We start from the raw sequence: 12543 nt of genomic DNA, 5'->3' as shown, positions 1-12543 counted from the left end.
ACCACAGTATCTGGCTATCTTAGGAAATTTTTTTAATGACAACCCATTAACAGGTTTTCTAGGCAGTTTCTCATCTCTGGAAAGAAGGTCCCATTGACTTTCTTAGCAATTGCCAATTAAACAGCTTCTAACTAACCTATTGTCAAAACCACCTTCCAATTCAAATAATAATGACATTAAGTGACCTCAAACATATACCAATATTATACCAATGGAAAAGCTTAAATACATAATAGTGATTAAATAATGAAAATGAAAGACAATAATGGAGAACAAGGAGGCACAGTAAGGATTATTTATGAAGAATGTATCAAGGAGACCTGATACACTTAGTAACAACAACTCCAGGCTACACAGTTCCTTTGTACACATTTTGTTAGATGCCACCCCATTAAAACATTTTAAAGCTTTAAGAAAATTATTACATAAATTAATTTCTCTATAACTTATGTTTTGCATGGTTCTAAAATTTTCATAATGCTATAATTTACTTAATATTACATGACAATATAAAAATTCTGCCTTGCACATCTTGACATTAAAAAACCCCACAAATAACTTACCATGCTGTCTAGAGAAATTGCTCCTACATACTTATTGTTAATTAAGGAGGACTCAAGCAAGTCTGATCTTTTTACTGCATCCTCAAACTGAAAAAGCTTCAAAACAAGCCAATTTAATGCCCTTCAATGATCTAAATGTAATGCTGAAGGGAAAAGAAAACAATACAAGCCAAAACTGTAGTGAAAATACCCTTTTTGCTATCTGTTTTAATTGAGAACATTTGTGAACTAATGGGATTCTTTCCCAAGGGCATGCTGCTGACATGGAATGTAAAATGATAGAAACTTTGCATATCCTTATCCTTCCTCAGGCAACTTCTTATTCTATTTCAGTTTCCTGAAACAGCCCTGGTTAAGAGTTTTGTGATTAAAAAGACTAAGACAAGCATTTATAAAAGTCCATCAGGTTCCTCATTAAAACTGAAGTCACACACTAGAGACAGATGGTCTGAAGGATAATTGAAGGATGGCAGCCGGTTGGGTCCAATCTGTTCTTCAGTTAGCAAATCAAGAGCTGACCTTACACTCAGTGCATGTTTAGAATACCAGATATAATCCAGGGTATGCCGGCACTCCCCTGAGGTCCAGATCTTCCAGGTAGTATACGGGGATTCTGACTGCCTAGCAGCACTCAGCAGCTTGTAGGCACTGTTCAAGTTGATACTGGAGGAAGCAAAGTGTTTGTAGACTTCTTCCGTTGGCTCTGCATTGAAGTTCCCATAAACAATAAGTGGAATTTTGGCTCCTTGAGTGGTATTTTGCAGGTTTTGGAGAAGGTCACAGCCTTGAGCTGATCAAAATCGCTCCCAGCTAGTGCGTGCTTTTAAATGAGTGACAGCAATACAGAACTCTCGACCTGACTCCTTGCACTCGAGGGTCTGTGCAATGGCCACCTGATTTGTTTTCAATGTTATAGCTGTCAGCCTTATATTGGCACTGTTGACCAGCTTGAATCGGTTTTGGAGAAAAAACAAGGCACAGCCATCTAGTCCATTTTTGTGTTCTACATCTAAACAGGGTGACCAGGGCTTGGGGAAAAATGTGCCTTGTCTACTGAGGAGTGGATGAAAGGTATCAAAATAGTGGTCCACTTCCTGGAGGCATAATATATCTGGCTCATAGGCTAGAATTTCCTCCAGGATGAGACATTTCCTTTCTTCCCATTTGAGTGCTTCAATGGGACACTGTACAAAGTTGTCTTTACCTTCTCCAAGAACTTGGGCGAGGATGTTCCACTGCATGACCCGAATGGGTGGGTGTGTACTGGGGTAATCTGTCCTCAGATCCACAAAATCCCTCTGATACCGAGGAGGTTGAGTGTGCAGGACAGCCCTGCATTCTTCAAGAAGTTCTTTAGGACCAGTGGGTTCCAGGAGTTCTGGGTCAGATGACACCAAATTCTCTGAGTATTGGGAGGCAGTGCTGCTGTTCAGTGTCTTGGTGAGAGCACTAAAGAGTCTGCTTGTACTGTTTCCCATGGAATACACATTTTAGTAGCTTTCAAGGCCCTATAACCATTAACCATTTAAGTGGCTATCAAAGTGCTATAACCTCTGATTTAGTCAGTGACTTTAAACAGCAAATACAGATATTGTATCTGCTCCTCCTTCTCACAAGAAACCGGTTCTGGTACACCATCTCACAGCGCCCGAGGCCGCCTCCAGGAGCCTGGGGGACCTGGACCGGGGGACAACCGCCGGTCGAGGGACAGCCGCCAGCGGGGACGACTGGCGTTGCAGCCCGAGGGTGGGCATGCGGCGCAGGCCGGATGAGTCCCTCTGCAGCAGGGTGGAGCAGAGCCTTCGCGGGCTCTGATACGCCGGGCGCCGCCGCCACAACCGCCGGGGCCCCTAGCGCATCGAGAAGCGGAGCCTGGCTGGGGCCGACGCCGGCGACCCCAGCAGACTGTCTGGGCTGCCAGAGCAGATGCTCTGAGGCCTCTTTTCAACCGGCCCAGGTCCTGGGGCAAGTCCTGGGCATTGGAGCCCGCAAAGAAGCAGCATTGCTCTACCATACCAGTCTCTTTTTTTTTTCTCTCTCCCCCACATATGATTCTAGCTGTGTTGATCTGATGGCTCTGTTTGGGTACTGCTCTCCCCTCAAGACCTCTCCCATACAGCCCTCTGTGTGTCAATGCACAGCCCTCTCCGTGTTTCTCCTTGTATATCCACAGATCACCCTGAATGGCTCCATCTCCCACATACCTTACTATGTGCCACTCTTAACCCCGCTTTCATTCTCACTCTGACTCACTCTCCCTCATCAAGTTTGGAACACTTCACTGACTGGTAGGACATGTCCACTCTCTGAAGTCTTCCATACTCTACATGTCTGACATTCAGGTCTGCAAGCTCCTGTCTATGTCAATACAGTTTGTCTGTATTGCTGCTATCGCCTCTGTCACTGTCCTGGTTTACTTAAACTTGTTGAGGCATCTGATCCAAGGGACACTGAAGGAAACATTTTTTCTATTTTTTATTTTTATTTTTGTATTAAATCATAGCTGTGTACATTAATATGATCACAGGGCACCATACACTTGGTTCATAGACCGTTTGAAACATTTTCATCACACTAGTTAACATAGCTTTATGGCATTTTCTTAGAAACATTTTTTTAAAATCTCAGCTAAGCAAGCTATTGCTTGGAGTTTGTAATTTGTGCTTGGATATGGAGCTAGTGGGGTTTCTTGTCTTTTTGGCAGGGTCTAGAAAGTCCTCCTCCTCATTGACAGGAAAATTGAGTTGCTGTTTAGGGACACTGGGAGGAAGCAGATATTCACCATTCCAGAAGGCATAGGGATACATGCTGTGTCCCGGTGCAGGACCCATATGTTATGGTCCTAAGAGAAGAGATCAGGAAAGCTTCATAGAAGGGCCACATTCATAATTTCTCTTATCTTTGTGAATTCTCAGGAGATAGGTAGACATTCATTAAATTTGTTCCCTATTTCAAATAGCATGTTATTTCCAAGGAACTGCAAGGACACACATTTTCCTCAACACCTAATTTGCACTTATGCTTTTTAAAGCACAGTTGGAAACAGAGTGCTAGGGCCACTCCCACACATTCCCTTCAGAGCATCTCTGCCAATCAATGAGGTGCTAAGGGAAGAAGCCCTGTAGGTTCTCCCTCTGGGGCACAGAGAGAGGCAGTTTGCATCAGGCCAGCACCTGGAGGATGTCCTCTAGGCTTACATCTGTTGCTTCCCCACGTTGGCACATGCTTTTTGCCTTGGGGAATATTAAAAATGTACATCTGCTTCTGTCTCTATTTAAAATGCACATTTTTATCTCTATATTTAAACGGAAATATCCAGAGAGCTAGTTCCAGGTGTTTGTCACCAGCTTGCTGGGGAGAAATGGACTCAGTTTAGAACTGATGCTTAAAGACCAGCAGGGCAGGAGGACGTATCCAGGTGATCTTAGGTGGGGTCAAATAAGTGACAATGGCTTCACAAGGAAAAAGCCAGGAACAAACACTGATAGTTGGAAAACACTTCCAATCACAGTTGTATTCTGGGGGGGTGGGGGGAAAAGACCTGCAATTCAAGGCAGTGTCATGTGTATGTACCTTTTGTGTTACCGTGTCCTGGACTATAGGAAAATCCAAAAATTAGGACATTGCATAAGAAGATCAGAGAGAGATTCTAACTTGAGAATCCATCCATCACTGATAGGTTCTTTTTCACCTCCTTAGTTTCCTGACTTGTGACTGTGGAAGTGCAAACAAACAGTATTTACAACTACAGCAATACGAGCAAACTCTCAGCTTCAAACATGAGTGCACATGCATCAGTGGCATGTGTTTGGCAGAGCTCCAGCCAGGAACCATGTTACTGACCCTTTCCTAAGTATAACTTCTGCTCAGCAGCTTCTATTCCTATGGGAGGAAAAGGGGCACACTAAAGCCAGGAGATGGGATCAAAAAGGACACCCATGTATATAGACCTAACAAACATTTCATCAGAAAGAATCAAAATGTCCGAGACAGAATTGATCTCCCTCGCAAGTTCAAGTGCAACTCAGATGATGCCTTTCCCTAAGAATTGGGGGAGGAGGAAATGGGAATCATCCTAGGGTAGTATATGGCTATATTGTCCTCTCCCACAGCCTTTTGCTGAAAACATCACCATTCTTTAGATTTTGCCCTCACCGGAAAAGTTGGTTAATGTGATTAAGCATGATTGCACAGGGTCCCTCTGCTGAAGGCCTCATGGGTTCGTAGGACAGAGGGACAAGGATCTGCCTTGGGATGTAAAACAAGCATGCACAAAGACCCACTTCCATTACCTGCGGCCTTCATAGTGGATGAACATACCCTTTCATGTGCTACAGAGAATAGGCACTTTGGAAAGCTCTGATCTGCATGCCACTGATTCTCCTGGCCTCCAGATCTCAAAGCAACCTGCAGTAAGTATGTCCCCCTAGCCTACTGGGAAAACATGTCTCTCACATGACTACTATCTGCCTCCCTCTTTCCCTTTTTCTTCCTCGCCCTCTTTCAATTGTCATTGCTCCCTTTTTTGCCCTCACTGATCTTTACCTCTGACTCTGTCCCATATCCTCACCATCCCCAAACTACATGACTGATACTAGGCATGGGAACTTTTCCTCTCTACATCTCATGTGTGCCTTGTCAAGTCTCTATACCATGGGCTCTCCTGTATCCTATGCTTTGGATTCAATGAAATCCCTGGGTTCGATTGGATTTCCTGTTTGTTCAGAGTAAACCCTGCGAATATGCCTGAACTGGACTCATCCCTTTAACTATAGATATAGGGTGCCAGCTATTTTCAACAGCACGCACCTAACAGAAGCTATAGTATGTGTTTCTCTTAGTGGTAAAAACCTACTATTCTGCAAGGATGACATGATTACTTCACAAGCACCACAACCCATGTTTTCTAGAAAGCCACCTCCACCTCCTCCACATTCCTCCTCATGGACATCTGGCTGCATAGAATCATGCACAGTAGCAATCAGTGATTCTGCTAGGTGGCTTGCCATGAGCCTTTTGGCAGGAGACTGTGACTTGGGCACTACCTGTTCCTGGTCCTGACCTCACTTTTCCAATGGCACTGCATGTGGATCCTAGCCATTCCAGTCTAGCAAAGCCCTTGGAAAACCCTAGGAGCAGATGAACCCCTCAGGGCCATGTACTCCTGCTGTGAACTAGATAGTGCTGGCTGGTCTGCTAAGTTATGTCATTAAACATAAGCCTAAAGAAAAACTTTATGTGTTACCTCCTGCTCTGTGTACCATCATTCTCCAGTTCCCATGAGGGAGGACAGAAGCAGATGTGCATTTTCAATATTCCCCAAGGCAAACAGCATGTGCCAACATGGGGAAGTGCATTCAGGTCTGGTAACCTGTGTAGCCTCAAGAGATATTTCTGTTGGAGTTAGTGTACAATCACAGTGCCTGGAATTACCTTTCACTCTTGCTCCACCAGACCCTGCTCAATGATAGGGCCACATCTTGAAAACATCTTGAGTTTTGGTCAATATGAGGGCTTAACATGGCCAGAGCTGGTAGTGTGCACTTCCAGTTTTGGCTCCAAGACATTCTCCTGATCTCTGTGTAACAGAAGTATCTCCATGAACACACATCACATGTTTTCTCCATCCTTTACCTATGTTCTCCTCTCCCCACGAACATTGGCTCCTGCTCCTATCCTTGGCACCACCAAAGTGTGTCAAGGTAGAGAATGTCACACCTCCCTTCTGGATCCTTCTCCTCTCCTGATAATAACATTAGAAATGTGCTCTACTTCATCAGGCTTGGGCCTAACATCAGAGTTTAAGGCTTGTGAGATCTGAGCAGGGCTTACGGCTGAGACTGTGCTCATGCTCTAACCTCTGGCCTGCTCCCCTCCACTGCCCCAAATTTCTGCAGGGAGATAAGTCAGGACTGTCAGAATCCTAGGTTTATGGTAACAGTGGCTGACGTTGGGACTCAAAGGAACTGTATTGAAGGGTTGTGGCATTAGAAAGGTTGAGAATCACTGTGACGGTCTCAGGAGTGTCCTACAGACCAATGCCTGGTATTGGTGGACACTTGCAGAGGCAAAGCCATTCTCATGACTGTGACAGAAGGAGGGAAGGAAATTTGAGGCCTAGCTTATAAGCCCCAACAGGTGCCCCATTGCTTGCTCCTGTAGGGCTCTTCTTCCTGTGCCCAGTGATGGGTGGGCAGCATCTATGAGGCAGCTGCATAACAGTGGGAAGCTTAAACAGAGTCCTCTATCTGCCCATTATGTTGCAGCAGAGCGGTACAATCCATCAGACAAAGGCCTGGTCTGCCAAGCCATGAAAAAGGAATGACAAGCCCCACACAGCAAAGTCTGAATCTATCCTGTAAAGACCATAGTCCAACTGCTTGGCCCTGTTACCCACCCCAGAAAAAGTGCATAGGAAGTTGATTCAGGAAGTCCAGGTGGAGAGCAAAGATAGGTTCAGTCTCCATGGGATTTCAAAAGACCCCCTGTGATGGTGTGAGTGATAGAAGGTGCCTGTATTTTTCACTTTCATAAACCAAAACTCTCTTCCATACTGATGCTTCAGGTGATGCTGTATCAAAAAGTTCCACATATAATCATGATTCTTTTAGAATTCACAAAAAGAATTATTTTCAGAGTCAGGATCACCAGGGCTTTATTTTACAGTCTTTTTAAATTCACATATGAATATGTAATAATCTCTCTGTCTCCCAGCTCCATCCTCTGTCTCTTTGCTATGTGTGTTTTTCTCTCCTACATCACCCTCTCTGTATCTCTCTACCATGACAGCCTCTCTGTTTCTCTCTCCCTGCATAGACCTCTTGCTGTGGTTCTCTTTTGGCTTACACACCTCTATATGGGTACTGATGTCCTCTCAAGCCCTCTTCCCTACAGCCAGCCCTCTGTGTGTCTCTCACTCTCCATGCACCTCCCTCTCCTTGTTACTCTGTGTACACCGACAGATCACCTGAAATCCATCTCCCCCCACCTCACAATGTGCCACTCTCCCCCTCCTTTCACTCTCACTGTGACTCATTCTTCCTAATCAAGTTTGGGACACTTCACTGACTAGCAAGACATGTCCACTGTCTGAAGTCTTTTATGTCCTACATGACTAGCACTCAGTTCTGAGTGTCAGTGTCTGTGTCAGTGCCATTATCCTGTCTTGGCCGCTATTGCTCCAGTCATTCCCTTTTTTTTTTTTTTTTTTAACTTGTTGTTGCATCCCTCCCAAGGTACACTGAGGGAAAATTTTTCAAGCATTTCAAAGGAGAAAGGTAAGTAAACATTCTATTGCTTAGAGTTGGTTATTTATGTATGGGTAAGCTAAGAGGGCTTATTACCTTTGGGGTATGATATAGAAAGCCCTCCCCCTCACAGACAGGAAAATGGAGTTGCTATTCAGGAACCCTGGGAGGAAGTAGATGGAGCATGGAGACGCATGCTGGATCTTAGTACAGGAGCCAGAAGAGGAGGAAACTGGAGCTCCAGAAGGGCCACATTCATAGTATCTCTGATATTGTTCATGAATTCTTAGGAGAGAGGTGGATATTCATTAAATTTTCTTACCATTTCAAATATCATGTAGTTTTCCAGGGAAGGCAAAGACACACTTTCCTTAGTACACCCTGTCAGATATTGACCCAGCCAGGTTGCCCTTTTGCTTTTCTTATATTGTACGGGAAATATCCACGGACCTAGTTCCAAGTGTTTCTCACCAGCTTCTGGAGAAGAAAGAATAAGTTTAGGACAATGTTTAGATACCAGCAGGGCAATTGGACCTGTCTAGGTGATCTTGGTTGGAGTCAAATGAGTGACAAGGGCTTCACAAGGAGAAAGCTGGCAACAAACACTTGTGTTCAAAAACCATTACCCCCTCCCCACCCCACTGTGGTATGATGAGAGGAAAAGAGTTAGCCACACAAGAGAAGTGTCACTTGTGTGTTATTTGTGCTGTTACTCTGTTCTGGGTAATAGGCACAAAGCAGAACAGTGGGGACATTTGGTAACAGTGCCATAAAGAGCTTCCACCTTCAGCATCCCATCATCACTGACAGGATATTTTTCACCTACTATTCCTGTGAAGGAGAAGCTTAGCTTCCCAACTTTTGCCTGTGGAAGTTCAGACAAACATTATTCATATCTACAGAGAGATGGATGGTGGTTGGCTCATGCACTGTGTGAACAGACGTTAGCAATGTGCAGGGAGTGAACAGGCATATGGAGGGGACTGAAAACAATGGTTATCTCTCTAATGTAGGACAGATGCTATAGGAGCCCTTCTCAGACAGCAGAAATTTAAAGGACACATCCCTGGGGAAAGCCTTGGATGACTAGCAGGACTACCAAGCAAGTGATATAAAGGCTGACCTACTCATCCCTATAACTGTAGACATAGGAATGCAGCTATTTTCAATAGCCCATCATAATAGAATCTGTATCTATTTGTGTTATTATAAGGATCTGTTTTTCTGCAAGGCAATCCCTGAGATGATTTTTTTTGATAATCATGGATTTAGTGTTCTAGAAAAGCACAGTGGCAGCAAGTGGCACAGAATAATGCCGTGTCTTCTACACTGTCCATGTTAGGCCTCTTATCTCACATTCTGTCCTTAGATGGCCCAGTTTTCCACAGCTAAGACATGACTTGAGAGACTTCACACTGCTACCAGATAATATGCATGTCTTGTTATGTACCACAGGGATTGGCTCCAATAAGATCTCTGAAAAGTTTAGCCTTTCTGCGTATTTTACTCACCTTCTCCAGGTCAAGATTGTTGAACACTGAGATGGCCAAATTCAGTACCTCATTTTAGTCACTTTTGGGCCCCAGTGACTTATCTTGGAGTTTTCTGTAGATATCATGAGCCACTTAGTTAATAATTGTGGATATTAAGCACAATTCTCCCTTCGGCTAATTCAGGGTTTAAGTTGGTATACTTCTGGATTGCTTCCACTAGACTTTCCATAAAAAAGGCTGGATTTTCTTCCTTATTCTGGGTCAGCTCAGCTACTCTGGAAAAGCTTATTGGCATTATTGATATTTTTCTTATGCCTTCTGTAAATGCAGTATGAATGTAATCTCTGGTGGGTCTGCCAGCCTTCTCTGCTTGCCCAAGTCATAGTTACACCTGAGGTCTTGAGTAGGAATTGCATTTACCCCATCATCCAAGTTCTGATTAGTATCATGTTGTCAATCTGCCCTGTGTTGTGCAGCTATTATTATTTGTATGCTGTTTCTCATCCACACTACATTAATAAAATAGTAAAATAATTAGATCCTTCCAAGGAAAATGAAAAAAAAAGTGTTAGTCAAATGTTGAAACTCCACTATAAACTTTCCAGAATCTACTCATAAATCCTCTAGTTTCTTTTTACAGTCTTTAGGCTGTTTTGTTGAAGCAAGACTGTGCCTTTTTAACCTTTTGTCTGTTAGGCGAAGCCACCTCATGGAGAGAAAGAAGACTAGAATAAATATATGAATCTTGGGTCTTGGTGGGAGCAGAGGGTAAAGCTGTGGTCTCTTCTGAACTGTAAGCTATCAACGAGTTCTTCGTTTTTAGTACCTCTTCCTTTTAACCTATGTTCTTTCTGTTCTGGAGTATTGGCACACGTAGTGCCAATAAATCACATGAGAGGAAAATTTGGAGTTTTGCTCAGCCTGTTTCCCCTCCAGTCCATTCCTCCTTCATCAAATTTTTTTTTTTTTTTTTTTTTTTTTTGTAGAGACAGAGTTTCACTTTATTGCCCTCAGTAGAGTGCTGTGGCGTCACACAGCTCACAGCAACCTCCAACTCCTGGGCCTAGGCGATTCTCCTGCCTCAGCCTCCCGAATAGCTGGGACTACAGGCACCCGCCAAAACGCCCGGCAATTTTTTTGTTGCAGTTTTGGTCGGGCCTGCTCCAACCCGCTACCCTGGGTATATGGGCCGGCGCCCTGCTCACTGAGCCACAGGCGCCGCCCCATCAAAATGTTTTTAAACAGAACTCCAAGTATTATGGATTACCCACTAAAAACATAAAATCTTGCGCACACGAGACCTCTGATCACTTTCTTTTATTTTTACAAAAGAGATGTAGCTGTAAAATTATGTTACAATTTAAATACCCACATGTGGGCTAAAATTCCCTATCTGGTAATGAATACTGAGGCCAAACTCTGTTACAGAAGAAAATTATTTTTCTTATGCTGTCAAGTCTGAGGATCTTCCAGTCCTTTGAGAGGCATCCCAGGTGTGAGTTAGATGGCATTGAAGCTCCTTATCCTGTGGCCCTCTATAGCAGAGTTAAAACAAAACACCATACCACCCCACCATCCCTCAAGTGCAGAGTCCCTTCACAAACCCAAATGGTTGTCCTTATATGACCAATGAATTTTCCCACCCTCCAACGATCTACACAGAGCTCTTGGAGAGGTTACATAAAAACATCTTTTTTTTTTTTTTTTGTACAACAATAAAAAATTGTTGCAGGGAGCCACCACTTCCTTGTGATGGCTGGCAGAGACACCACACTATGGTACTGCCCATGGAGCCAGAGCTGCCTTTTCTCTTTCTCACTACCTATAAACCACTCTGTGAAGGGTAGACCTTATTGGAGAGAGAAGACAGAACACCTTGATAACCAGGCATCCCTCAGTTATAGAATGCCTTCACAAACACAGAAAGATGTTCCCATGTGGTAAAGTCTGGGTGCAGGTTCTTGGAGAGGTTATGAAAAACCAATCAATTTTTCACAAGAAATGTCATATGATCCCACCTAAATCCCTTGTGATGACTTCCAGGAGGGGATCATACCTGCCTTTTAACCTTCTCACTCTCCACATATAACTCCCTGGAGAGTTGACTATTCTTATGGGCTCTTTCCTCATTTTCCTTCAGTCCCCGTGGAACTGTCTGGGTGAACACAAAGAAAAGGTGCCACAAATTTGACAAAATAAAAACATAGACAAAATAAAAAAAACCTAGAAAGAGTAACCCTTTGCAGACTGACACTGAAAGGAAACAGTGTCTTGTACTTCAAAGTTCCATTTTCACTTCAAAGAAAAAGTGTGAAGAGGGGAAAATGAGTTAAAGTGACAAAAGTAAGGCACACATTAGTTGGCTTTATTCCTTTTGTCCTTCCAGTTAATGCCATGTCTGAATCATTAATGATACTCATTGTGGAGATGATGAGTCTTACCAGAGAAATCACAGAGAAATCAGTAACCTATAATTTTTGAGAAAGACTCTGAAAGAAATTAATCACCAGAGAAAAAGTGGATAGACAGGTTCTAGAGCAGCAGCTCTCTACCTGTGGGTTGCGACCACTTTGGGGGCTGAAACGACGGTTTCACATGGATCATCTAAAAACATCACATATAACCTGTACAAATACAGTTGTATGAAAATAATTTTATGGTTGAGGGTCACCACAACATGAGGCACTGTATTATAGGGTTAAGGTATTAGGAAGGTTGAGAATCACTGTTCTAGAGCATTCGTGAAATTCATGTGTATCCTGTATGCTAGCACCTCCCCCTTTCTATTACAAGAGGCTATGTGTTCTCCCTGCTCCTTTTCTGATGAACCATGGTCTTCCTACTCCCCTTCTGGGAAAACAAAAGAGACACCAGGCTTTCATATTCAAAAGTTAAGAATTTCCTTTCTTATCCTGGAAATACCTACTGACCTTCCCACTCAAACACTTATGTGGGCATACGTAAGCAAGGAGATATTTTCCAAGGGCTTCACTCAGAAGACACAGGTACTCCATCATCATACCTGGGATCCCATAGAAAATGTACAGAATTCACAGGTCCTTTTTGATCTTTTTCCTGGGGCTTCTGCATCAGCAAAAATTTTGAGGTTTTTCTTCACAAATTTTAGCACCAGACAAGATATTAGAGGTTGAGACACCCAGTGCCCTGAACCCACTAGACCTGGTTTGTGTACTAGGCTGACTAAGAAAGTTCAACTAACTGTGGTCATAAATTGAAAGA

General features: G+C 43.5%; 1 protein-coding gene across 1 annotated transcript; it reads right to left on the bottom strand.

Moving 5' to 3' along the window:
• Positions 1-952: 952 nt before the first annotated feature.
• LOC128578972 (nocturnin-like) lies at positions 953-12317 on the bottom strand. The gene is given in 6 exon segments (XM_053581305.1): positions 953-2060; positions 2178-2413; positions 7942-8095; positions 8524-8675; positions 11360-11458; positions 12234-12317. Coding segments are annotated over 6 exon segments (1833 nt in total).
• Positions 12318-12543: the final 226 nt, after the last annotated feature.

Source organism: Nycticebus coucang, chromosome Y (assembly GCF_027406575.1).
Source record: "Nycticebus coucang isolate mNycCou1 chromosome Y, mNycCou1.pri, whole genome shotgun sequence".
NCBI lineage: Eukaryota > Metazoa > Chordata > Mammalia > Primates > Lorisidae > Nycticebus > Nycticebus coucang.
This window is presented reverse-complemented; position numbering and strand designations above follow the sequence as displayed.